General features: G+C 38.7%; 1 protein-coding gene across 1 annotated transcript; it reads left to right on the top strand.

The window, feature by feature from the left end:
- The first annotated feature begins 855 nt into the window (after positions 1-855).
- PAIP1 (poly(A) binding protein interacting protein 1) lies at positions 856-25,854 on the top strand. The gene is made up of 11 exons (XM_087715471.1): positions 856-1,210; positions 8,455-8,603; positions 8,878-9,066; positions 14,475-14,587; positions 16,801-16,912; positions 17,763-17,888; positions 19,889-19,995; positions 22,072-22,189; positions 22,321-22,375; positions 23,531-23,615; positions 24,276-25,854. The coding sequence occupies exons 1-11, from the start codon at positions 994-996 to the stop codon at positions 24,385-24,387; spliced, it is 1,383 nt and encodes a 460-aa protein (XP_087571597.1). The 5' UTR covers positions 856-993; the 3' UTR covers positions 24,388-25,854.
- The last annotated feature ends 621 nt before the right edge of the window (positions 25,855-26,475 follow it).

Below are 26,475 nucleotides of genomic sequence, written 5' to 3'. Positions count from 1 at the left end.
AAGGAGTTTATCAAATTGCTTGAAAGACATCTTTCCTTGTGTACAAACAATTGTTTTCATAACGTTTTGTTGATCAAGCAATGACAAGAGGAAATGGAATTCCAAGTGCCAGTGAAGAATGTGTATTAATCAAGCCTAGCACTTTTTAGCTACATGCTTTTGAAGGGGCACTTTGTAAAGGTGGTAGAGACGTGTTGCATTGATATCCCTGGCTGTCTCACACATACTAAAAATCTAAATGTGCCTTTATCTTCTCCTTTGTTTTCTTCTACCCTCCCGCTTGTCTTTACCGAACAAGCTGTAGTGCTTGCATTGGCAGGTCGATGTAATAAACTCAGCACACCGAAAATTTAGCAAAACGTTTTAAGCAAAGGCTTTTCTTTTGTTTTGGCTTAGTCTTGACAAAGAGCGTCTAAGCCTCCTTCCGGGACCGGCCCCTATAGCGCATTCAGAAAACATTGGCTTGCCCAGCGGCAGCCTCGCGACCGGAAGAAGCTCTTCCCGCTGTACCAACAGAGGGCGCTGCGAGCTCAGCCGCTTGCCTGGAGGAAATTCGCTTGTGTGTACAGTACTGTAAAGCAGAGGCAGCTTTAAGACTCGTGGACTTCAACTCCCAGAATTCTCTATGCTAGGAATAGCTATGCTGCCAGAATAGCTATGCTGGCTGGAGAATTCTGGGAGTTGAAGTCTTAAAGTTGCCAAGTTTAGGGACCTCTTGCTGTACAGTAATATAGTTGCCGGGTCGCTAATCCTGGATTGTTCTGGCGACATCTTGGCAGAGACCTCCGGGGCGCTGGGAGGTGCTGTGGGCAAAAGCGGAGGGATGGCTTAGAGGCGCTCTGCTTCTCGTTTGTCGGCGTGCCCTGCGACCAGAAGCGGAGTGGGGAGGACGAAGAGCGGCGGGGCGAGGGCGGCCGGCGGCCCGGACCCTGCTGCTGCCCCCCCCTCCTCCCCACTCGGAAGAAGAAGAAGCAACGGCTGCGGAGAGCGGATATGTCCGACAACGGCTTCGACCGGGCTCCCGGCGCTGGTCGAGGCCGAGGGGGTGGTGCCCCATTAGCCCCAGAAAGCGGGGCTCGCTTGGGGAGCGGCGGCGGCGGCGGAGGCACTTTCGGGACTCCCGAGCAGCTCCTGAAGCAGGGCTTCGCGCGTCCTCAGGAGCCTCTCCGGCCGCCCAAGACGGCGCCTCCGGGCACCAACGCCGCCTCAGGTACTGCACTCCGTCGCCCCCTGCAAAGGGTCCCCTTCGCTCCCCTTTGGGTGGAGGAAATGGTGGGGGGCTCTGGCCTCCAGGCTGGGCCGCTGGGGACCGTTCCCCGCTTTGCCTCTCCCTCTCTTTACAGGAGGAGGCGAGCCTGGTGAGGAAAAAGGCCGTCCCACACTCCTCTCTAACCTCGTCCCCTCCTTAATGCACCATGAGGGGGGGCGGAGGTTGCATGGATTCTCGCCTTCTTCCCACCCCGCTACCAAATGTCTCCCAACGCCCCCTGTTAACTTGCTCGCCACGTTCCTGGGTTTCCAAGTCGTTTGGGAGCTCTGCAGTTTTTGTGGCAAATATACTGAGGGTTTTTTTTTCCAAATAAACACGCAGCGTCCCTAATTTAACCCCCGGCTTTTGCTGTAGTCCTACTGGCATTTAAGTTTTTTTTGGGGGGGGGTTGTGTTTCGGTGTGCAATTTAAGTGAAATGTGGCCTTTTTCGTTAGATGAGATCCAAACGTAAGCTTTGGGTGTTTATTTGCAAATGTTAGGGGGGCAAATCTAGATAGCGGTTAGCTTTTGTTTAAATGCTAGTGGATTTAATGGGACTTCTGAATTAAACAATTATAAGTTGTAGTGATTACTCCTCTTTGTGAAACATCTCTGCTCGTGGAAATCTGATTTTTTTTTTAGAATAGAAATAGAATATAATTCTTTGTTGGCCAAGTGTGGTTGGACACAGAAGGAATTTGTCTTTGGTGTATATGCTCTCAGTGTACATAAAAAGACATGAAAATATACATTTGTCAAGAATCATAAGGTACAACACTTAATGATAGTCATAGGGCACAAATAAGCAATCAAGAAACAATGTCAATATAAATGGTAAGGATACAAGCAACAAAGTTATGACTCTAGTCATACCCAGTTTCTGCAACCGTTCTTCAAATGTTTTAGTCTCCAGGTCTTTAATCATCCTTCCATTACTTCGAAGGTTTCAAGAAATCGAATTATTAACTTACGAAAGGCTATTTGGACTCATGAGTAGTGTGAGAATATGCATGTTGTAGAAAAAATATTTCCGGGGGTGACTAGCTTCAGCTGCATTTGGCAGTCCTATTCCTTGAATATACTGCTTCCTGTGATTGCCCTTTAAAATGCCCTGGAATAGATATTTAAGGTTGTAACAATGTGTCATTGATCTATATTTGTGTAACTTCTGGTATTACATAGTGAGGTATGTATAATTTGACCTTTCAATGCATGAATCCATTCATACCTGTATCTCTTGGGAATATGAATATGAAGACAGTACTCTTTTAATAAGAGATTTATTATAAATAAATAATTCATTTTTTTTTATTTTTGCCTTCCTGGTGCTAAATTTTATGCCAATTGGACATTGTTTTGCTCAATCAGTAGAATTCAGTTCCAAATTTGTATATTGTTGGCTCTGTGAAATCCTAAACGTGAATAAAAATACAAAAAAAAAACCTTAATTCTGAATACTCAAGTTTTTAGGGATGAATTAAACTTAATACAACTATATTTAATCAATCCTAATAAAAAATTAAGATATTCAAGTAGTTCTGTTCTAGGCATGTAAAAAACATAAATTGAAATTATGTTTAAAGCAATTTACAATGCACAATAGGACACTAAGAATAAATAGTAATCTAAAACCTGTGTAAACCATGTTTACATGTTGCACTCTGCTTGAGAAGCAGATTCTATTAAAATCGTTAGCTTATTTCTAAATAAATTTGACTTTCACTTACTTGAAAATGTTCCAAACCAACTTTCGTAGCTCTCAACAGTTCAGACTCTAGACTAATGGAAAAAATGGGGGAAACCGTGTTTTTTCCCAAATTTTTCTGTTTTTTTCCCAGGCGTTCCCATCTCTAGGTCTTCCCCATTTTTATCCTTTACAAGGATATTATCAAGCTATAAATGTGTGGAAAAAAAGAGAAAAATGTGTGTTTTCAATAAATTCCTGCTGTGGGGAAAAATCTATTCCTTGGGGAAGGATAGTTTATTCAATTCTGTCAAATACCATAAATATTTATGGCACTATTAAAATAATCATGATATGTGCTTTTTAAAATACTGTTAAAACAAATTGATTGCTATTTTTTTTCAGAAAATAGTATCTATACAACCTTTGCTTATTATTATTATTTGTTTTATCATTTTAATGTTTTAATGGGTGGCACACAAATCTAATAAATAAATAAAATACAGTATTGCTCTTGATCCATCCTATCTGTACTCTTTACCTCTCATTTTGATAGTCATATCTTTTTGGGTATTGGAAGGATGCTCAATGTTTGGCTTCCTTTCTTCCAACATTGAAAGATCTCTGTATATTTTAAATAATATTTAAAGCCAGACAGTATAAGGATCTGTACTGGGATGGAAGAGGTAACATTTTAGTTTTAAAATGTTACCTCTTCCATCCTGTGATTATACCTTATATTACAACCTGGACTGGTTGTAATAAGGAGGGCAGTGCATATTAACATTTTCATTGTTGCTTGGTAATATCATCAGTACTCTAGTGTAAGAATGATCCACACACACTGTTGCTGGCAGAAATGCACGATGCTATTCTCCACTCAAGCCAGTTAGTAACTAACACAACTTTTGTTTTCTGGCTCCACATCAGATGTACACAGGTTGAAGTCTTTAGGGCAGAGAAGTCCCTTGGGTATTACTGCCTTTAAAAAATTGTACAGCAGTGTAAACAGCCTTCCTACATTAGTGCCCTTTGATTGCCATTACAGCTCCAGAATTCTCAATCAGCATTCTGGAGGAGATAAGAAGGACAAGATTTTTTGATTCAGGTAATCAGCCAGATAGTCTACCTATCCAATAATTCCTCAGTTCTGTCTTTGGGATGCTGTTGGAAAAGAGCTGCATTAGCTTGCTGTACTATACAGACATAAATCATTATGCACTATAATTTTATATTGCAGTTTTGAAGTGACACTGTACTTTATGTACTTTAAGTACTTTAAACAGTGTGTGAACAGAATTAATGATGATAATATAAGGTCAGTTATTACTTGGTATTTAAAAATGGTATTTTTCTATGAGACTTACAGATTTCACACTGACTCAATAATTTTCTTAAGGTTGAAATCTGCTATAGATGTTCAGGTCACTAGGTTTATTCTACTCCATTGATTTGAAAATTGCAAACAAACATTTTCTCTTAGGAATATTTAGAAAAATCTTGGAATATAAGATTGATACAACTTTTCCTCTGATTGATAGTAATTTACATTTAAATTACCACAAATTCTAATACTGAATTCTAAAAATGCAAAAAAAAACCTTATTTATAATCAAATGTATTTATTTAGGTGACCCTAGGCTGCTTCCAACATTAAAAATCCAAACATAAAAACCCATACTCCCATCCACATAGCAGCAGCAACATAAACCAACCCCTTGATCGGCTCCATGTCCATTCATGGTCCCCAAGGCAAAATTGCAGACTACTCCATTCTAAGCCAACCAAAACTTCCGGACACACACTCCAAAGGCATCCCGATGTAGATTGCATTATAATAAGTCAGGTGGGAGGTGATCAGGTTGTGGGTAACTCTGAGAAGGTCCAAAAATGGGCATAACTGGCATGCATCTAGAAAATGGTTGCATGCGAGATTCTTACAGCCCCATCGCATGTATTCTTGCAGACAGCTGTCTTTGAACAGAATTACCTAGAAAAATTATAGCAATAGCAGTTAGCAGTTAGACTTATATACTGCTTCATAGGGCTTTCGGCCCTCTCTAAGCGGTTTACAGAGTCAGCATATTGCCCCCACAGTCTGGGTCCTCATTTCACCCACCTCGGAAGGATGGAAGGCTGAGTCAACCTTGAGCCGGTGAGATTTGAACAGCCAAACTGCAGTCAGCTGAAGTAGCCTGCAGTGCTGCATTTAACCACTGCGCCACCTCGGCTCTTATCAACCGTTTCCATTGCTATTGGCCATTTTTATCCTATCAGGAACCACTTCTTACTTTATTTGTACATTAGAACCTCTGTTCACAAACACTTTTGATCACAACCAAATCGGGTATTTTTGTAAGCACAAAATTTCCTGTTGTTCTCCATAGTGAGGGGAGGAGTATCCAGGATGGCTTGACTTATCCTCTCGTTGATTGGACTGAATCATATAAGCTCTTGGTACACGCCCCTGGTCCACTAGGCACTGCCCAGTTATCGACTCAGTCCCTCAACTGGGCGGTTTGCCATCCTGGATCTCCAATAATTTTGAAGAATTTTAAAGGAAGAAAAAGGATATTCACTCTCTAGAGCAGCAGCTGCAAGCGAACTAGACAGCTCCCTGAGTGGAAGAAAGCTCTGCCAAAAGCCCCCTTGGGGGCGGCACGCTGCCCAGGCATCTGAGACAAGTATCACTCAGAACAGGAAATCTGCTAGGCAAACAGAAAACAAAGGGCACAAGCCTTCCAAAGGCAAGCTCTGCTGCGTAGGCGCCAGCGGCGCCGGAGCGCTCCTCCGCTTCCCACAGGGTCGAATAGTGGGCCGTGGCTTCCTCAAGTGCCATGGGGCGCGAATCGGGCCACCGGCAAGCGAGGGCGGCGCTCAATTCCCGCCCAGAAGGTAAGCCTTGCCGCAGGAACTCTGCCGGGCACCGGTGTGCTCCGCTGCTCCCCGCTGGGTTGAGCAGCGAACCGCGGCTTCCCAAACGCCACAGAGCGCCTGCGCCATTGTCCACATGGCCCACTTCATTGGAGGGAGTCCACAGGCAGAGCCCAGCCTCTTGCAGCACCAGAAAGACGCAGAAGAAAGAAAAACCAGCGGCAGAGGTGCACGGCAGCTCTTTGGAACACAAGCCGCCAGAACAGGAGATTTAAAAGAGGCACCCTTTGTTCTCCTGGCACGGGCGCCATTTTGAAGCCGGGAGGAGCCACGTGTTCCAAGATGGCGGCACCCAGCAGCAACGAGGAGACTGGCAGGACTCAAGTACCTGCAGCAATAGTCAGCAGCCTCACCAGAGGGGCAGAGGATCAACCAAGGTTAGTGACCACCCCAGAGGCTGCCCAGAAAGGAGGGGGGGGGGACAAAGGCTAGAGACAAGAAAAAGCACCTTTCCCCCAGGGCAGAGCTGGAGGCAGAGGGTGGTTAGAAGCCTTCCAAACCCTCTAAGTATGAGAGGCGAAGGGACAAGAAGCTGGAGCAACTCTACAAAAAGGTAAGTGGCCTTAAGTCCATCCGAGGCCTGGGACAGAAGGGGAAGGCCCCTGGAGTCCCTACAATAGGTGGGGCTACAGGGGAGGCACCCACATTGCAAGCAAGGATCCCTATTGACACATCAGGTCTTTGGGGTCTTCCTCAGGGGTGGCAATCCCCCCCACACATACGGGTTCCCGGGGTTCAGCCCAGCCCACGGGGCTGCCACCTCTGGGTTGTCCCCACACACAGATGGGCATGTGTTCTAGTCAGCAACCCCCCACAGGGCTCCCCAATTTTCAGGACCTGGTGATGTGGGCCTTCTAGCAATGCATGACAGCGGCATTTCAGCAGCCACAAATGCAACCTCAAGTGGCATCTCTCCCAGGATACCAGAGGGCCTGGAAACCCAGGGGGAAGACAGTTCTAGTTCCTCAGCCTCATCACAAGAGGACAGTGACCTGGATTGCGGGGAGAGGGAAGTTAGGGAGGATAAACTATCCGAAGATGAAGGCGCACCCCCTCTTAAGCCGGCCTTCACTGGGTTGTTCTACCCTTCATTGTATAAGTTACTCCTGTTCAAGACCAAAGCAGCCGCCAAGGTCGGAAACAGAGCAGCAGAAGCACCACCTCAGCACCAGCGGTTTTCTGCAGAAACCATCTTTGATGAGCAGGCCATTGAGACCGACACGTTGCCAACTCCCAAGGCTTTTTTTGAGTCGGTCAAGCGCCAATGGGCTGCACCCACAGCAGGGCCCATGCCCACTTCCACAGACAAGACTTTCTTCAATGTGGACAAGGACATGGCTGGGGTGCTATCTCAGCCCTCCACTGATGCTCCAGTATTGGTACTACATACCGCCCCCCCCCCCTACTCTGCCAGGGGAACCAGAGGAGGCTCTGAAGTTGGAGGACAGGAAGGCGGACCTCACCCTCAAGCAGCATCAAGCAGCTGCCTGGGCCTGGGCAGTGAAGGCAGCCACCACCACCTCCTTTTTCAACAGATCTTCCCTACTCTGTCATGATCTTCTTTAATACACCTGATTGGTCACGTTTTGTGCAGAGTTAGTAGAACTTTTTTAAGCAGAAAATATTATCAAGTAATGCAGCTTAAGTTAAAAAAATATGTGTATACAGATTCCACTGCCACTACTTCCACTTAAGTATTAGAACCGACATCATTCAGAGTATCATCGCAGTGTGGCACTTCATAGAAAAAAGAAGATGGTGACGATCAATTCCCACATAGTTGAGCATTTTATAAATGTTCAAAGTTATCTATAAAAAATTAAAGATTGTTTCCTCACCCTCAGATTTTAGAGACACAGAATCAGTAAATTAAACAAATATGCTAGGAAAAGGCTGCCAACACAATAAAGAGTAGAGAAGTAGGAATGCCAAGTAAACTCTGGTGTCACATGCATATATAACTTCATTAGATAAGATCAGTTAAGAGGGTACTAGATAACCACTTTTTTAGCAGTAGTTCCAGTGTCACAGAGCATTCTTGCTTCTTTTAGATGTATTATTATTAACCCATCTCTTGTTCCAGAAAACTTTCTGCCTACTGACTTCCTAGTGGTTCAGATATTGCCTAGGGCAGGCAACAATTCTTGATTTTTAATTGCTTTTTACTGATAATTGAGTCTAATATTGTAAAGTATCTGTGAAGGAATTTATCACTAAGGATGACATATCCATAGTTAAACAGAAAAATAGTGAGTGAAATCCATCTCACTATCTGTTTACAGAAGCAGTTTCCATTAGTTTTAGGTTCCTTAAAATAGCTCTATGGTGGATTTTGAGGGTATGTAAAGGGGGAAGGCAAACATCCTGTCATATGTGAAGGTTCACCTGTTCAATAAATGTTCTTAATATATTTTACTGGTTTATTTATATAATCTTTTATTACATACCTCCTAATTATTTTCTGAGCTCGTAATTTATAATGGCAGATTGTATTTGTCTGCTGCCAGAATAGATAATGGTAGTTTTAAACTGACATATAGCGCAGCATATGAAAGCTATTTAATTAGGCTTTGTATATTTTTTCAGAGCCAGCAAGACCTTCATCGTTACCAGAAAAAAATAATCCAGGCTCAGCAGTAACTAAACCTCATGTGGTTGTGGCTCCAGTGGTAATGTCAAAGTTGTCAGTAAATGCTCCTGAATTTTACCCATCAGGATACACCCAAAATCACACTGTAAGTATTAAGAATTTATCTCCACCTCTTCCACCTAAATAAAGAAATGTATAAGTTTATTTTTTTTAAAAATAGGAAATACATTCACTCTATTGTGAATGCATCTATTTCATTCCAAAATCTTCCTTTTGATGTAGATTTAAAAATGAAGATGTTTAAAAAAATAATAAATGTTATTCCCTTACTATTCCTTGAATAGTAAACTGAACATATAGAGACATTTTAAGTATAAATTAATGATAGCAAACCAATTCATATTGATTATTATTTTTAGGGATCTTCTTTAGAAGATGACTATGCTGGATATCCAACTTCAACAGAATATGTGCAGGATTTTCTGAATCATCTTGCAGAGCAACCAGCCTGTTTTGAAACTGAAATAGCACATTTTGCAGAAATTCTAAATGGCTGTGTGACTACATACGAAGCTTTACAAGAACTTGTTGAACTCATATATCAACAGGTAATGTGTTGGGTAGCTATGGCATTAGAAATTTGTGTAAATAAAGCAAGGGAGTACATGGCCCAGGACCAAGTTATTTGAGGAGCCTCTTTCTGCCTGTCCAAACATGCCTCAGCAGAGTGCATGTGCTCCAGGTCCCTTCCTTGAAACATTGTCATCTCACAGGATTTAGGAGGTAGACCTTCTCTGCTTTCACCTGCATAGTGATTCCTTCTCTCCTCCCCCCCCCCCCCCGAGGTTTTTTCTCAGGCATTAGGGGCAGAATGGGCTTCATCTTGCAGATGTAACAGGTGTATGACAACTATGTAACCTTTTAATGGTTATTGTGATTTTTGATGTTGATGTATGCCTCTGAGAGTCCATTTTTTGCAAATTGGGTAGTCATATAAATCTTTAAAATAAGTAAACGTGTAATGCTATAAAATCTTTACCTCAAATCATTAAAAGCTTAGACCAATTGGAGATTTTGAGATAAAAAAAGGTTTCCTATGCAATATAAAAAGAATAGAGGGAAGCATTCCTTTTGAATATTGATTAATAGCAAATTAACTGTGTGCTTTATCTGCTTTAACACCTGATATGAAAGAACCGTGCAATCTAGCATAACAGAGAAATGTTTACCAAATTTTTTTGTTCAAGAAAATAAATGGAAAGAGCGTATAGTAAACTTCTAGGCTTTATTTTTAGGGGAAAAAAAGCAGCAAATCAGCTGTTTTTTTATTAGAATCTCACCAAAGGAAAGTTTTCGTATATAAAGCAGAAGTAATAGAAACATGCATGGAAACTGGCATCTATCTTGCAAATTATTGATTTTAAAGGAAATTAAAGCTGAAGGCTCTCACATTTATATTTAGGATGTCAAGAAAACAGATTATAATAGGGAAATAATAATAACATTTATTATGGAGAAGGTAATGTGAAAATAGAACTTAAGATGACTGAGAAATCCTACTACAATTTGAGTTATTAAAATTAAATTGCAAATAGTTCCAACAACAAAAATAAGAAAGATAGTTGAAGACATTAAAGTGCTCAGAATGCTTTTTACAGAATCTGAAAATCACAAGGATATGTAGATAGAAGGAATGGACCATCAAGAGTGCACAGAGATAGTCCAATCTTGTAGCGATGTTGTCCAGGAGGCTAAAGTACAAAAATTATCTGAATTAAGTGAAGGATGCTAACAATAATAAAAAGAGCTTCTATTAATATATTCAAAATAAATAGAGAAGAAAACAATTTATCATCCCCTCAATGGAAATGACAAAAGAGTAGCAAAATTCATCATTTATTTTGTCTTGTTTTTGAAAAAAAGGATATGGATTCCATTAGGCAATTGTAAAGAATCAGTAAAGGGGGCACATTTCAATTTGAATTAAGGGATACCTACTGGTTCTGAATTATGTTCAGATTTTTAGCCCATGTGTATTGCATCTTAGTGTCATAAAATACCTGGATGATGATCTGTCTAAACCTCTCATTAGTGTCTGAGAAATTCTGGTAAGCATGTAAAGTGTCAGATGACTGGAAAGCCATGAAATTTCTGTTTTCAAAAGGGGGGGTATCAATATTTCGGAAGATTCTAATTCAAATATTAAACCAGTATGTTAGTGTCTTGAAAATAATGCAGCAATGTGCTAGGCAATCCTTTTGTGTGTTGGGGGGGGGGGGTAATAACTTCTTAGTACATGGTGGAAAAGGGATGGACTTTAATGCATCAGGACTTCAGCTAAGCATTTGACAAAATATCCCGTGATATTCTTATTGGCAAACAAGTTGAAGATGGGATGGGATATTAGTTGGGTCCTTTGGTGACTTGAAAGGTTTACAAAGAATGTTAATAATTGTTTTGAGGGAGTATTTTTCAAATGAACTTCCATATAGTTTGGTCATTAAATATATTCCCTGATGACTCAGATAAAGAGAGAAAGGGTTTTATTTTCAAATATTTGAATGGTATAAAAACTACAAAAGCTAAAGCTTAGGTGGAAACAAAATACAAGATCATATTGATAGAGCAATGCCAGGATTAAACTTAGAGTTAAGAAGAGGGAAAGGCCACTTCTTTATGAAAGGGCAGGAGAAAGAAACCCAGGACTGAATCCAGCATTATATCTTTTTCCAGTATTATGAGGCTCTGTGTGCAGTAACTCATGCCCTGTCATCTCTCACTTGGTTGACCGCAACTCACTCTACATTTAAGAGTATTTGGAAATTTATCACTGGTGCAGAACACAGCAGCACAAACAGTTCTAGATGCCCCTCGGTAGCACATGTAGCACTGAGTGAGCTGCACTATTGCAGCTCCAGTTCAAGGTGTTGGTTAATGCCTGCAAAGCCCTTTATGTCCAAGGTATCTGAGGAGCCATCTCACCCCAATGGGATTGACCTGTCCTACTCCAGCAAAAGAAGCCTATTTTAGATCCTGTATATCAAAGAATTTTGGCTCTCAGGGTCCAGGAGAACATCCTTTTGTGGGCACTGCCCTCTGAAATATTCCCCCACCAGAGGTGAAGTCAAGACCCACCCTCCTGGCCTTCTGGAAGAGCCTTAAAACCTGGCTTTGCAAGCTGATCTGGGTCCTAATAGCGCTGGTGCAGTCTGCTGGGAATGACTGAAAGGATTGGTAAAAGATCCACCCCTGTTCTTTCCTGTGTCATCTAACCTCTTGATTTTTAATTTCTATTTAATCTTAATGGTTTTATATCAGTTTTTAACAGTTTATAAACCTCCCAGAATCACTTCAACAGTGAGATAGATCGCAATAAATTTAATAAATATATCATTGGAATCTTTAGGCTGCTAGAAGCTTCATCCCATTTAGAATGCTATGATTGCAGTAACAGAATTTTACTCATTCAAATCAGGTTCTATGTTTCTTGTGAATGTGCCAAATTCCAGAGAAAATTATTGCCAGTGTCCAAGGCAATCTTATAATGTAGGGAAATGGGCTGTAAACAAATTGAATTCAATAAAGATCTAAAGTACTTTGCTGAGAAAAAAGAAGCACCAACAGTAATATAATTTCCAGTCAGACAAAATAATCATTTCACTGTCTCATTTTCAGTAGAATGTCCTATTCTGGGCTCTAGACTCCTAAGAAAAATGTGAGCAAACTGAGACTGAGCAAATAAAAATAGTGAAAATTATCAAGATGTGTTATACAGAAGGCAGCAAAAATCTGTTCTCTGGAGACCTAGGTGCTCTTCGTTTGCTTGCATATGTTTTATCATCAGCTAGCTAATATTAGGATCATGATAGGAGATCATGATATTAGCAATAGCAATAGCACTTAGACTTATATACTGCTTTACTGTGCTTTATACCTCTCTCTAAGTGGTTTACATTATCTAGTAATGCAATGAAACATCTGCAAGCAATCAGCCATGCTCAGAGATTCCACAGTTCAACCCTGAACTACATATATTCTCTTCTATTGGATCTGTTATCTATGGAGTAATAGTCTTCTGTTAAAATAAAACAGGTTCTGACTGAATGGTAGGAAATAATTTGACCAGAGCAGATTATCTAGGGAGACCTAAGCTGCTTTCTCTGGATATGATCAGACAGAATTTAGACAGCCATCTGTCAAGGACGCTTTAATTTGGATTCTTGACCTAAGCAGAGGTTGTACTCAATAGCTTAAATGCCCCCTTTGAACCTTGTTTCTGTGAGGAGAGTTAGGTAGGAGTATATAGCTAATTCAATATAAATTTATGAAAACTAGATATAAAAGAGCAATAGGTTGGTTTTCTACAATGCTTTCATAATAAATAGCAGCTATTAGGACAGTCAGTCTTGGTTTCTTGATTTGGTGTACCTTATAATAATAATAAACCCTGATGTTTGTTAATATTGTCTCATTGTTTATCTAATCAAACCAGAAATAGATTGTTTTTTTATGGATAAATTTTAAAATAGTATTCTAAACATTCTCTCTATCCTTTTACTATAAAGGTAGTCCTCAGATTATGACTGTAATGGAGCCTGCCAATCACAGTCATAACTCATGACCGTGATAAAATGGTTTGGTCAAACCAATTATATGACCTTTTTTGTAGTGGCCATTGAATAAATCAAAGGTTTGCTATGAGCAAAGGTTTTGCCACAAACAGGACATGCTAATTTTCAGCAAAACTGTCATAATCCCCGGTCATGCATGGAATGCTGAAGATGGCCATAAATGCAGCCTAGTAGCCAAGTGCCCAAAGTTTAGGCATGTGTCCATGAGGGAAAATGTTGAAATTCTGAATTCAGTTTGTAAGTATCCTCTAGGTAGATCCATTAGAATTTCAAGTACTTGTTAAGTGAGTAGTCATAAGTCAAGGACTATTTGTAGACATATATTTATCTTATATATGTTCATAATTTAAGGAATTGGTTTTTCCATCTTGGAAAACATCTCCTGCATAAATGTAGCAAAATAATACTGTCAAAGATAGTAATTGTAGAAAAAGAACAGTTAATTACCAAAGTTAAGGCCGTCTGTATATTTTGAAAATGAGGACAAAGGATATGAATTGAGAACATGAATCCACTAGGGAACTCAGCATTTGATTACAAAGCAGCATTTGTTTGTAAATATTCTGTGGTATGTTATGTTAAGTGCATTTGGTTTCTGTTTTGTTTTAGCAAGGACTTTAATTGTTATCTGTTAAGGGAAAGTGAAACTAGCAAGGGCAATTTTGTTTCTCAATTTTTAAAAAAATTGACATTCAGGGAAAGGAAGCTGTGTATTCGTAAAAAAATGAAATGGTTCAGGAATTCATAATTCAACAGATTGATGTACATGTTGTATAATGTGTCTTCACAATTGTTATTAAATAAAAGATTAGGTGATGCTAGTAATGTTCATATGCCTTTGAGTTGATTTGACTCTTTGCTACTTCCTGGACAAGTCCCTTCAAGATTTCAGAAGGGGCTTCCTAAGCCTGAGAGAGGGTGACTGGCTTAAGTCATTTGTCTTTGTGTCTAAAGCAGATCTAGAACCCATGGTTTCCTGATTTCTACCCTGGAGCTTTAATCATTATACCTAACTGGTTCTCTTAAAGAAGTGAACTAATAATTTGGGAGAATTCATGTGTGTTTAAAGGAAGGATTGCCTAACTTCTAAGCAATCTTTTCTTTCCAGTCTCTTTATGAGAGAGTAAGAACTCCTAAATCTTTGAGAAACCCTTTCAAGTCCCATCCTTAAAATTCAATTCTGAAGTCAAATACAACCTTAATGTTCTATTAATGACTATCCAGTTTTTATTGTGATGTCAAGTTTTAGCAAAAATCCAAAGAGGTTTGCCACCTGAAACACTATTCAGAATATTACCTATATTTGAAATAAGTAGAAAATATAGAACCACCACAGAACTTTTGAAAATGTCTAATTCTGGTTGTTTTTCTGATTATTTTGAAAGGCTACATCTGTCCCCAATTTTTCCTATATCGGGGCACGGCTATGCAATTATCTCTCTCATCACCTCACAATTAATCCACAAAATGACAACTTTAGAAAATTACTCCTTTCCAGGTCAGTACAAGTGTGTATGTGTATATGTGTGTGAATTTTAACAAAAAAAACCCCTCTGATTCAATATTTCCCAGGAACTTTTCAGAACAATTTTTATTCCAAAATTAATTCTCTATGCATTGTTACTAGCTTTAATTCGTAAGATACTTGTATGAGGTTGAAATGGAAGTTTGCAGATCTTGTTATATTGAAAGAAGCTGCCATTGACAGAAAAAAGACTGTCAATCTTGATTCTGTGCGTATCCTGCATTAGAGCTCTGCATACTTTAAAAACGATTCAAAGAACTTGCTAACGCAACCCCTTTCAACTATTAATTAAAGCAGTCCATTTTTTCCAGACTTCCAATCAAGCATGAAGAAAAATGTTTCTGCTTTAAGATGTTCATTATTAATAAAATACTTTAAAGCAGCAGAATCAGTTTCCAAGCTTATTTAAAAAGCTAGAAAAAAATTGAATGGTAATACAGTGTGCTAGATTTGCATTGCTCAGAACTATTGTTTCAACTTTTAAAATCATTTCTTGTTTTGTTAAAAATGAACAACTTGCTTCTTTCAAAAATATTATTTGAAATATCAAAGTGAATAAAATATCTTAACTAAAAAAGAATCAAAACATCTGCAAATTTCAGAGGGAAAAATCTTTAGCTTTTGTGATATCTGACATTATTTGTTTCAATTATTGTAAGCAATGAGGAGGTTTGCTTGCCACAGACCTGAATTTTGAGTGAAAGTGTGGAAGAACAAGCAAAACATAGGAGACTGAGACTTTGAATGTCAATGATGTTGTGCTGTTTGCTTTTATATTCTCAAAGGTAAACAAACTTTATAAATGAATATTAATGAAAGTAAGATGATATTCAGACTGTTTACTTCTTTCAGAATAAACAGATACTCTGACTCATCTTGCAGATAAACTAGGTGAAGCTCCTTTGTTCACCCCTGAGGTCAAGAATGTTGCCTTTGAGGACATCATCAAATCAAGAAAATAAAGCCTGAGTTTGTCTATAAACATTGGTTTATTTTCAGTTTTGAGGCTGCTTAACTCCATAACAATTCTAGGCAGTTTACAGATAAAACATTAAAACAAGTATTGTAAGAAAAAGGAGACAGAATTTTTAAAAAGCCCAAACTAAAAGGGGTCAAACATCATCCTAAATCAACATTTGGGAGGATAAACAGGTTTCTGTTGTGGCGTTTGCAGGAGACAATTAGTTCACTTAATTGGTTCATGACTCCCCGAGACTCCTTGCCAAGTTTTGGAGATAGCAGCCTGCCAGCTCTCCACGCCAGATAAGGTCTGTGACTGTAGATCCTCCCTTGAAAGACTTTGCTGGATGTGAATGAGCAGAATTCGCAGTAAATTAAAAGGTTTTTTTGTTGGGACAAGGTGTTTGCTTCATGATCTTGGGAAGCCTCGGTCAGAACAGTTTCTAGCAGTTTGTTGAAAGTCATGAATGCCAGGTTTTATTTTGGATAAGTGAGAAAAACTACTACAATACTGTTTTCTGCAACCACCAGCTTCCTGTTCTTTCTTTGGAGAAGTTACTGATAGGTCTGGGGAAAACCTCTGATGAAAGATCAGCCACAGAGAGCAGAATAAGCTACCTGGGAGAGGGAGAAAAGGAACGATTCTTTACCTAATATTGAAAACCCACGTCCAGATTTGTTCCTGAGTGAAAGCCATAACAGATATTCTGAGGTGAAATGCTATTGCCTCTAAATACATCAGATTGAAGTTTTACATGGAGCCATCATTGTTTATATATTTTAGTATTATTCAGGGACTCCGTTGAAATACTTTTTCACAACTTTATCCTACATAGTGCCTTTTTTTTTTACTGTGTTATGTAGGAAGTGGAAGACTTTGAGAATAGAATCATCCCCTAAATGTGTTACTTCTCCTTGGAGTCCCTTTTTGGTCATGTTAAAGCAGACTATTGACACTCATGGTGTTGGATGATAGTTACGATGATTCTTAAACTTTGACCACATCATCAGGAATAAACGGAGTTCAGAAATGACAGCCCAAGCAACAATAAAGTATATAATCAAGCTGCATAATCTATTTTAATGTTTTGTTACTTTGCAACCAAAGATACTTTATTGTATAAATGTTAAATCTTTTTCCTGTCACCCTTTAACATCATATATGCGTCAGTTTTTAAATCACATTTTATGAATTTTACCAATAAGTACAAAAATGTATCTTTTAGGTGTCAAAAAGAATTTGAAAATAGAGATGGAGCTGCCAAAGGGGATGATGCTGTAAGGAAAAGATTTCATGCATTTGTGCTGTTTTTGGCTGAACTTTATCTAAATCTAGAGGTAAAAAAAAAATTTCTTTCAGATTGAATTGCTTCTTTCAATCTATAATTCTGGCCAGACATTTGTAAGGAAAATGGCTGAAGAATTCATCTGTAGAGCATTGTAACTCAATGCAAATCAGAAAACTCTGAACAAATTTAAATTTTTATTAGACTCTTTCTTATTTAATTTTGTTCTTAATTGTCATATGCTTGCATCCTTATAAAAAAAAACCACTAGGTGTTCTTGCACTAATTTGCACATTATTATTTTAAATGAACAATTGAATAAAATGCTGAGAGCATATTTTCCATTATATTTACAAAAATAAATTTTATTTATGGAGATTTTTATTATTTCCTAATATAACCATTCAGAAGAAGTGCCTGAGATGTTGTTATAAAAATGAAGTGGCAGTATGCTTGTACATATTGTCGTGATCATTTTATTGCTAGAGCGATACCTTTCAGTACAACAGTCATGAATCAAACTTTTCTATTTCACTAGACTCAATTGCAACATACTACTTACAGTAGGCATTTTATATCTTCTTAGGTATAAAATTGTGAGTTCTCTCATTCAATTAAATCCAACAGGTAGTTAAATTGTATTTGTTTATTAAATTTACATGCTGCTGATTTCACTATCGAGAGTGATTCTTAATAAATAAAATATTTTGCCGGGTTACCAGTGGCAGCTAAAAAAATTTGAACTGAGGAAAATAGCTAGCCGCCTTGAGGTGAAGTATTCTATTATATAATCAGCTATTCAATTAATATAGAAAAATACCAAATACTTGAGTAATAAGAACTTGGAATAGTTTTTAATTTTCAATATTAATTTTGCAAATATTATTTTTACATATTTATAGGTAAAAGGAAGTAAAGGACTAGTAACTCGAGCTGACATTCTTCAAACTGGACTTCATGAGCTATTAAATACCCTTTTTTCAAATCCTCTGGACAGCAATTTAATTTGTGCAGTAAAACTATTGAAGGTAAGACATTTTTATTCTGAGATTTTTAAAAAACAATTGTGTTAATTATTAATAGAGCCTCTTTGGGTGTTTATTAATATTAGTATAAATACTGTAGTGTGATTAAGTGTTTCTTTAACCGGTGGAAATATATTCAGCTCTCCTGGCAAAATGGGGGGTTGAACATTACATTTAGTCCATGGACAACCTGTCCTATTACAGGATATCCTAGCATTCAAAATGCTGTTGATAATCCAGCTACATCTCTACCCATGGCTGTCCAAGCGAAGCTGCCAAAATTCTGTTCCCGTATTTGGATGTGGAAGAATAGGCTTCAGCCAACCCTTCCAAATATTAATGGCTGTAGGCATAATGACCGGAAGGAGTAACCTTGGAACAGGAGAATCACAACCAAGACAACACTCAGAAGACAAAAGAAACCCGAATCCAGGACAGAGATGTAATTGGACAAAGTGTTTGAGACAGGATTTTCCCTAGTTCTCACAAAAATAAAAGTTTTTCATAGTTCTCATAAAGTATTCAGACTTGTAAGATTCTGTACCTTACAATAAAAGTAGTATTTACTTTCCTAGGTTGATCTACCTTGAAGGGCTGATGGTAGGTCTTGAGACCCTCCTTGTCTAAGAATTTGAGAGTTTACATTTTTGACTTTTGAACTAGGCTCAAGATTTCAGTGTGCATCTGCTCAGGTCACAACTCCTGCCAGAAGAGTGACGACAGCTACAGCCAGGGAGGCTATTGAACAACTTTGTCTTCTGTGCCAGTTGCTGGACTAGGGGGCCTTGCTCATACCTTGACTCCCATTAGGGTTACTATTATAACTTGAGAATGAAGACAGAGGCTCTTATTCAGTAACACTGTAACCAATTTTAATGTAGCAGTAACTTGAGTGAAAGTAACAGTAACTTGCAACAAAGTAACTCTAGTAGACCGGGCTGTGTGCGCGGCTAAATGAATGTAACAAGAAGTAGACCGGGTAGTCTGTGGAGAAGAGGTAACTAGTAGACCGGGCTGTGTGCGCGGCTAAATGAATGTAACAAGAAGTAGACCGGGTAGTCTGTGGAGAAGAGGCAGCGAAGCAGTTCCGAGTATACCGGGTTGTTCGGCTGCTCTGGTAGATCGGGGTGGCGGTTGGAGAGAGTCTGCCCTTTTATATTCCAGCAGACTCGCGCTTGACAGCTCGGCAACTGACAGGCGCGTCTGATTGGCTAAGACGCGCTTGGCTGCTGCCGAGCTGTCATTCGTAACAGCGAGGACTACCTTTTACTATACAACAGTTTCTACAATGCACTGTACATGGGGCTTCCCTTGATGAAGATCTGGAGGGTTTCTCTTGGTCCAGAATGTGGTGGCTCCAGTAGTTATAGGCTCTGAATACTCCTCTACTCCACAAGCTGCAATAGCTTCTAAAAGGCTTCAAGATTCTGTACATCATCTATAAAGCCCTCCATGACATAGGACATGGTTATAGGCAGGGTTGCCTTCTCTAGGGTTGTCCCAGATGCTCCAGTAAGGCCCATTCTCACTCCCGACACCTTTTAGGACTTTAGCGATGTGCTTTCTGAGTTGGGCCCCTTACTGTTGAAACAAATTGCCCTCATACCTGGCGGACAACTGGCGGCCCTTCACATTTTTGGAATGTCTGTCAAGACCTGACTCTTTTCCCCGGCATTTGAGTCCAGATGAGTGGAGCATCAATTAGTAGAGTTGCAGTGCAGCTTAACCTGGTTGCATTTTATTGCTTCAGGTTTTTTTAAATGTATTGAGCTGCTTGTTTTTTTATTTGGGGGGGGGTGTTATTTGTTGTTAACTTTTTGTTTGAATTGGGCAGCCATATGCATTTTATAAATATATAAATAAAAGTAGCTTTGCAAGAAGCATCGACTGTAATCGAAAAAAGGTTAGAAAGCATAGTTGTTATCCAATTCTGAATGCAACTCGCTTTTTCAAATTATTTTAATCTGACGTGTTCTCAGTCATTGCTTTTATTTGTTCCCCAGTTGACAGGATCTGTCCTTGAAGATGCATGGAAAGAAAAAGGAAGTACTTATATGGATAATATAATACAGAAAATTGAAAATGTTGTCTTAGACGCAAATTGCAGCAGGTAGTAAGAAAATTCAATCGTTTCCCAGTTACCTTGTAATGTAAAACCATTTTGTGTAATTTCTAATGTAATAAAAAGTACAGTTCAGTTTGTAGCTGTCTTGCTCATTTCCTGCAAAAATTATCATTGTAGGAAAATGGACTGTGAAGTGTGTGTTAAAATATATGTCATTTTTAAATAACACATCTTTCAATAAATGTACGGAGTAAAAATGTTTAGAGGATCCTAGGAAATAGGTATATTTTGCCGTCTTTAAAATCTCCTTGCAGTTACTTTGAATAGTGACATAATATTATGTGTAATTTTTAAGACTAATAGAAGACTGCAGTGAGCTCACATGGCATTGTAGGATATTTTAATTTTTGTAGTTCTGTAATTTTGCAGCATCCTATCTTTGCATCCGTGGCACGACAAAACCGCGCTACGCAAAATAGCGGAGATTAAATCGCGTCACTAAAGTTGCGACGTCATCACTGCGCGTCATCACCGCGGGGACAACAGCGCGGTGACAGAAGGGCGTTCTACATGCTTCGTTCTTTGCCTCCAAAGGTAGCCCTCCTCCTCCAGCTGACAGCAGCAGCAGCAGCCTGCGGGAAAGGTCCAGCACAGCCACGGGGGACAGCAGGAAGCCCGCGGGGGGCCCGAGCAGGGCCGCCGACGGCGGAGGACGCAGCGGCGGCGGCGGCTGAGGCTCTCCCGGGGCCGGCGAAGCGGGCTTGCCCGGCAGAGGCAGGCCGCCCTCTTCTTCCTCAACAACATCTCCTTGGATGGGCGGCCGCTGCCACCGGGCAACCTGCTTCGCCAGCCCCGGGAGAGCCTCAGCCGCCGCCCGCCCGCCCGCCCTGCCTCTTCCTCCGGGGGAGGCGCCGGCGGTGGAGGCCGCCCGTCCAAGGAGATGTTGTTGAGGAAGAAGAGGGCAGCCTGCCTCCGCCGGGCAAGCCCGCTTCGCCAGCCCGGGAGAGCCTCAGCCGCCGCCGCTGCCACGTCCTCCTCCACTTCCTGCTGCCCCCTGCGGCTGAGCTGGACCCTTCCCACGGGCTGCTGCTGCTGGGCAGCCCGCTTTGCCCCGTTCCCGCTGCCGCTGTCAGCTGGAGGAGGAGGGCTACCTTTGGAGGCAAAGAACGAAGCATGTAGAACGCCCTTCTGTCACCGCGCTGTTATCGCGGCGGTAGGGTCGTTTTTTTCTTAGCGCTTCAGACGCCGCGGATTTGCCTCCGCACTTATGTCGGCGCGGATAAGGACATCGCGGTTTTGTGGTGGAACCCTTTGCATCAGAAGGGTGCCACAAAATGACAAAGTTAGGTAACCTCTGGATCAATAAATAAAGCAAATAATAACCTGAGAGTTTCATATATTCCCTAAATAATTCTACATTCTAATTCCATATTTATTCTTTATTTTTTCATTTCCATGCTTAAGCAGAGTAAGAATCAGGTAGACCAAAATGAACTGTCCTGTGCTTCCTAGCAAAGCCTTATGTGTTATTCTCTACAGGATATGATTTTTACTAGCCCTGCATTATACCCTTAAAGAAACTTCATTTGTCTTTAGTCTTGCAGTGATCAGGGTGTCCATGATATCCCCTTCTTTCTTATTTGTCGTGGACATCAGCACATGTCTGCACAATCTATTGCTTGCCTAGACCGCGCCTAGATCATTAGGCTACTTCTGGTGTATGAATTATCGCCTGTAATAGATATTAGGGAAAGACCAGAACTGCTTTTCTCATTACTGATAGAGTTAAGAAAATGCTTACACAAACATTTCAGAGAAGATGGTACACTTAAAGAGTGATAAGGAAAGAGGCTGGATGGATCCTTGAACGCAGCAGAAAGAACAAAATCAACAGAAGTGCTAAATTTAAATAACTCTTGTTTAACCAACCTAAACAGTGTAGATTCTTCAAAGCCATGTGTCATTTAATACCTATATTTAATGTATGAGAATACTGATAACAAAAGTTGTTCTTTGACAATGCATTAGCATTAAATTTTATTTACATTTTGAGAAGCTATAATAAATTGGGTGTATTCTAACGGTAAACACTAATTTTTATTTTCTACTTTTCTGTTACAGAGATGTAAAGCAAATGCTATTAAAATTAGTAGAACTGCGGTCAAGTAATTGGGGAAGGGTACATATTGCTTCAACATACAGGGAAGCAACTCCAGAAAACGATCCTAACTACTTCATGGTAAAGTACACTGGTATTCTTCTTCCGTAGATTATCCCTGAGATAGCTTTACTGAAATAAATATAAAAATGTTAAAGCACACAAAATTAAAAAATAGAAACAAAAATAAACAAAGTATATTTTAATTCTAGAATGAACCAACATTTTACACATCAGAGGGTGTGCCTTTCACTGCAGCAGATCCAGGTATGTTCTATTTGCTCTGCAAATAATAGCTAAAGTAGAAGTTAATTAAATCTAAATGTTATAGCTCTCAAAGAAGGCAGACAAAAATAGATAGAGCTTTATTAAAAGTTCCAGAAACTGCTTTCTATCCATTCAGATGGAATCCTAAGTGTCATGCTAGTTTCATTGTCTGCAGTCACAGCAGCAGCATATTGAATCCATTGCTGTTTCTGTCATTTGTAGACAAATTATTAACAAAGATAAATAAACCTAGAGATACAAAGTTTTGTGACAGATAGTTATGGAGAAAATCCATCTATAGGTAATCCTCATTTGGGAACCACAATTGGAACTAGCAACTTGGTTGTTAAACAAAGCTATTACAACCATTCTTACAATCTTACTTCAGTTTTCCTTTATTTTACAGACCTGTAAAGGTCTTAAATGTGAAGATTGGCAATAGCACTTAGACTTATGTTCTGCTCCATAGTGCTTTACAGCCCTCTCTGAGCGGTTTACAGAGTCCCCCCAAACAATCTGAGTCCTCATTTTACTGACCTCGGAAGGATGAAAGGTTGAGTCAATCTTGAACCAGTGGGAATTAAACTGCTGACTGCAGCCAGCAGTCAGCAGAGGTAGCTTGCAATGCTGCATTCTAACCACTGCACCACCAAAAGGTCACTAAGCAAGAACTATTTGTATGGAATTGCTAAGAGTACTTGATGACAGTTAATCAATCAATGATTGCTATCAGTCATGCTTTATTCCATACCTGCATCCTACATCCACAGTCTTGGAGCCCTTTTTTTCTTCGTGTGACTTTTTATAATTGTACTGTTTAGCACTTAGTTGCTTTTGACTAATGGTTTAAAGCACAGAACGTGTCTTTCCACTTTATTGTGCATTGCAGATGTTTACTTTTGTTGGCAGTAAGAAAACCTTGCTACAGTACAGTATATTGTGAGTTCTTTAGTGAGACCTATGCTGCTTGAGTGCAAACATTATTTGAAGAAAAGCAGGGGAAGAGAAAGCTCAGGATATGCATGATGAAGTAGAATAAAATGATACGTTTAAGCAAAATCATTGTGTTATTAAGAGCTTACCCAAATTATCAAATACATATCTGTAATAATAATAAGCTTGGATAGGGTACTTCATAAAATGTTGATATTATAGATTACCAAGAAAAATATCAAGAACTTCTTGAAAGGCAAGATTTGTTTCAAGGATATGAAGAAAATGGAACAGGAGCTGGAGACCAGTAAGTTCTTATTTTAGTCTAACTAGTGATGCAGACAGAATCGTTTTAGCATGATCGCTAACATTCCTAATTGGTCACTACTTTTCAGGAATATTTTTGTCAAAATTTATCATTTTGAAAATACTTTAGAATTCGAACTGCTTCTTTCAGTTTTATTTACTGATATTCTACTAAATGGTAACATTAAGGTATTTACCTTAAGAGATCTACAGAGCTCTTTTTACTAATTGTTGCTTTTTAAAAGAATATTTTCATAATATTTTAGGCCCTACAGCAAAAAAGTTACTTTAAGATTATTATTTCTGTCTTTCTGTTCAGTTCCTTATCTGATCTGTTTTTTGGATCCTATAAATTCCTCTGTTTGTATTTGAATGTGCAGCGGAGACCTTAGCAGCTGGAATGTAGATGGTTTCCTGTTGGAAAGAATACTTGTTTTGTACTTGGGAATTTATATTGACCATTCTTGCTCATAAGTGATGCTAACATTTATAAATGTGAACTTCTTTGCACCTAAGAAATTTAAACTTGGTGTGCAATGAGAGCTTGCCAGTGTTCAACTTATACAAATATATATCCATAACATTATTATTGGTATTTTTTATTAATATTTTTAAAAATTGAATTTTGAAAAATGTGTATTTAACCTGAATTTTATTGCAGATACTATGATGATGATGATGACGATGACGAAAAAGATGATGAGATGGATCCAGAAATTGAAGAAGCGTTTGAAAAATTTTGCTTAGAATCTGAACGCAAGAGGAAACAATAAGTTTTACATAAAGTTTGTTTTTTGAAAAAAATAAAACAGCATAGAATGGACAATAAGGAAACAAATGGAAAATCCTGCAATCCATATCAAAGGAAATTAAGTTTTTCCAAGTATGCAATTTCCCTCTTGTTAAACAGAATCTGCCAAAAAGAAGCAATTGTAAAGTGAAATTCTTTATCTTGAATAATATGTAAATATTATAGTTTATTTTATGTACAGTTAAATAAGCAGTGTTTTTGCTGTAACAAATTTATTTGGCGCGTCGCATTAATCTAAAAGTTCAAGTTAGATTAAATTTGTATTAAAATTCACACTTTTCTGAAGTAAAATCCTTTCAATAGTAATGCATTTTGACTTGCTTTTGGAATGGATTTGTACATTCTTTCCTTTGGATAGCTTGTAGCATTCACCCCACATTTTTAGGCTCATGAAGTTGCCAAATTATTTACTTAATATTTTACAAATCATTAAAATTGTAACCAGCCAAGGACAATTTGGAGCTGGGCACAAAAATTGAATTTTCAAACAGTTACATTGTCAATTAATGTTTCAGTTCATCAAATCTGTCTTCAACATTACTGTGTTTTAGATGTCATATTGGTCATCTTCTGAAGTATGGTTTTAGATGATCAGAAATGTGTCATGTTTATTCCTTTACCCACTTTCATATTAATACTTCCTGCTTTAGCCATTGTTTATTGTCAGACAAAACAATGATTAATGCTAATCAGGATTACTTTAAAATGTTGGTTTAAAAATCTGGTTCATCAGGTAAAGGAGAACATTGCAAAGTCTCCCAAAATGGTTTAGGATGCTTTCTAAATCCTGATCCACAGATAGCAGCCTAGAAATTCTGACCTTTGCTCATGTTTGCAGAGAATAATTAATTTTTTACACCAGCAACATTGGGCCCTAAGTTGAGGACTTGCTGTTTTAGAGGTTTCAAAATAGAATATGTCTGAATTCAGCCATTTCTGTTGATTTTCACTTTGAAATTTTAAAGAAGCTATTTTTTTAGTTCGAAGTTCATAATTTGTGTCTTTGAAATGCATACTAAAAAGAAAGCACTCGTGTCTCTTTTTAGTTTCCATCACATTTAACAAGTAAATTGTTTACAAAGAAATTTGTCTACTGATTATGTCTTCCCTTTAAATCATCTGGTTTTTTTTCTCTCTAAAATTGTGTCCAGAATACTTTTAACATTTTATTCACTATTTTATATTACCTAGAATCTTATTTCCTAACACCAAATGTGTTGAACTTCCTGAGCAGTAGGTTAAATAACTTATATAAAGACATAAGTTGTAAATATGTATGTAAATAGTGCTGTTTAATATTGCACTGTTATAACTTGGTACAATTTGTGTCTGTTAAATGAGTTAGTATAAAATTACATCTTCTGGTTGTTTAGCATTTAGTTAACACCATATTTTGCAAAAAATAAAAATAAACAGTTTGTTGTTGTTGGATACGTTTTATTTACTTTTCTAGTGCTTTCATTTTTATTAAGAAAGAATATTAAATCTTCCTTGTTTCCTTCTGTCCTGATGAGTAATATCTTTAGAGTTGCTGGTGAAGTCTCATTTAAGGCCTGATGACTACATGTATATATCCATATTTTCTTGACATGTGTGTACGTTTGTGTGTGTGTGTTTTCACATTGCCTTCTGCCAGGATGTTTTTTTTTTTCCAATTGTAATCTCCCTGACTAGCCTAAGGCCCAATGTACATTTCTTGATAGTTTCCTGCTGAAATATTAACTGGATTCAGCCTTGTTCGCCCTCTTCAAAATCAAGGTCAGAAACAGCTACATTGCACCTGCTTTTCAGGACTCCAGACTCTTCATCCTCAGGAGATAACATTTTTTTAAAAAAAACTGAAAGACTGAGGACCACATGGATCTCTCCCTGTATGTATGTGTTTTAGTTCCAACAGTACAAAATAGTAAATCCTCTTCAAGGAACAGTATTTATACAACATACTTCAACCACAAACTAGCCGCCATCATATCATCTAGTGTATGGTGTGAACTGGTTAGTATATTAGCAATAGCACCTAGACTTGTATGCTGCTCCATAGTGCTTTTAC

The sequence above is a fragment of the Thamnophis sirtalis genome, unplaced genomic scaffold, assembly GCF_051295495.1.
Source record: "Thamnophis sirtalis isolate CommonGarterSnake01/CBP01778 unplaced genomic scaffold, rThaSir2_p1.2 scaffold_5, whole genome shotgun sequence".
NCBI lineage: Eukaryota > Metazoa > Chordata > Lepidosauria > Squamata > Natricidae > Thamnophis > Thamnophis sirtalis.
Note: the sequence above shows the minus strand (reverse complement) of the source record. Positions and strands in the feature narration are given on the sequence as shown.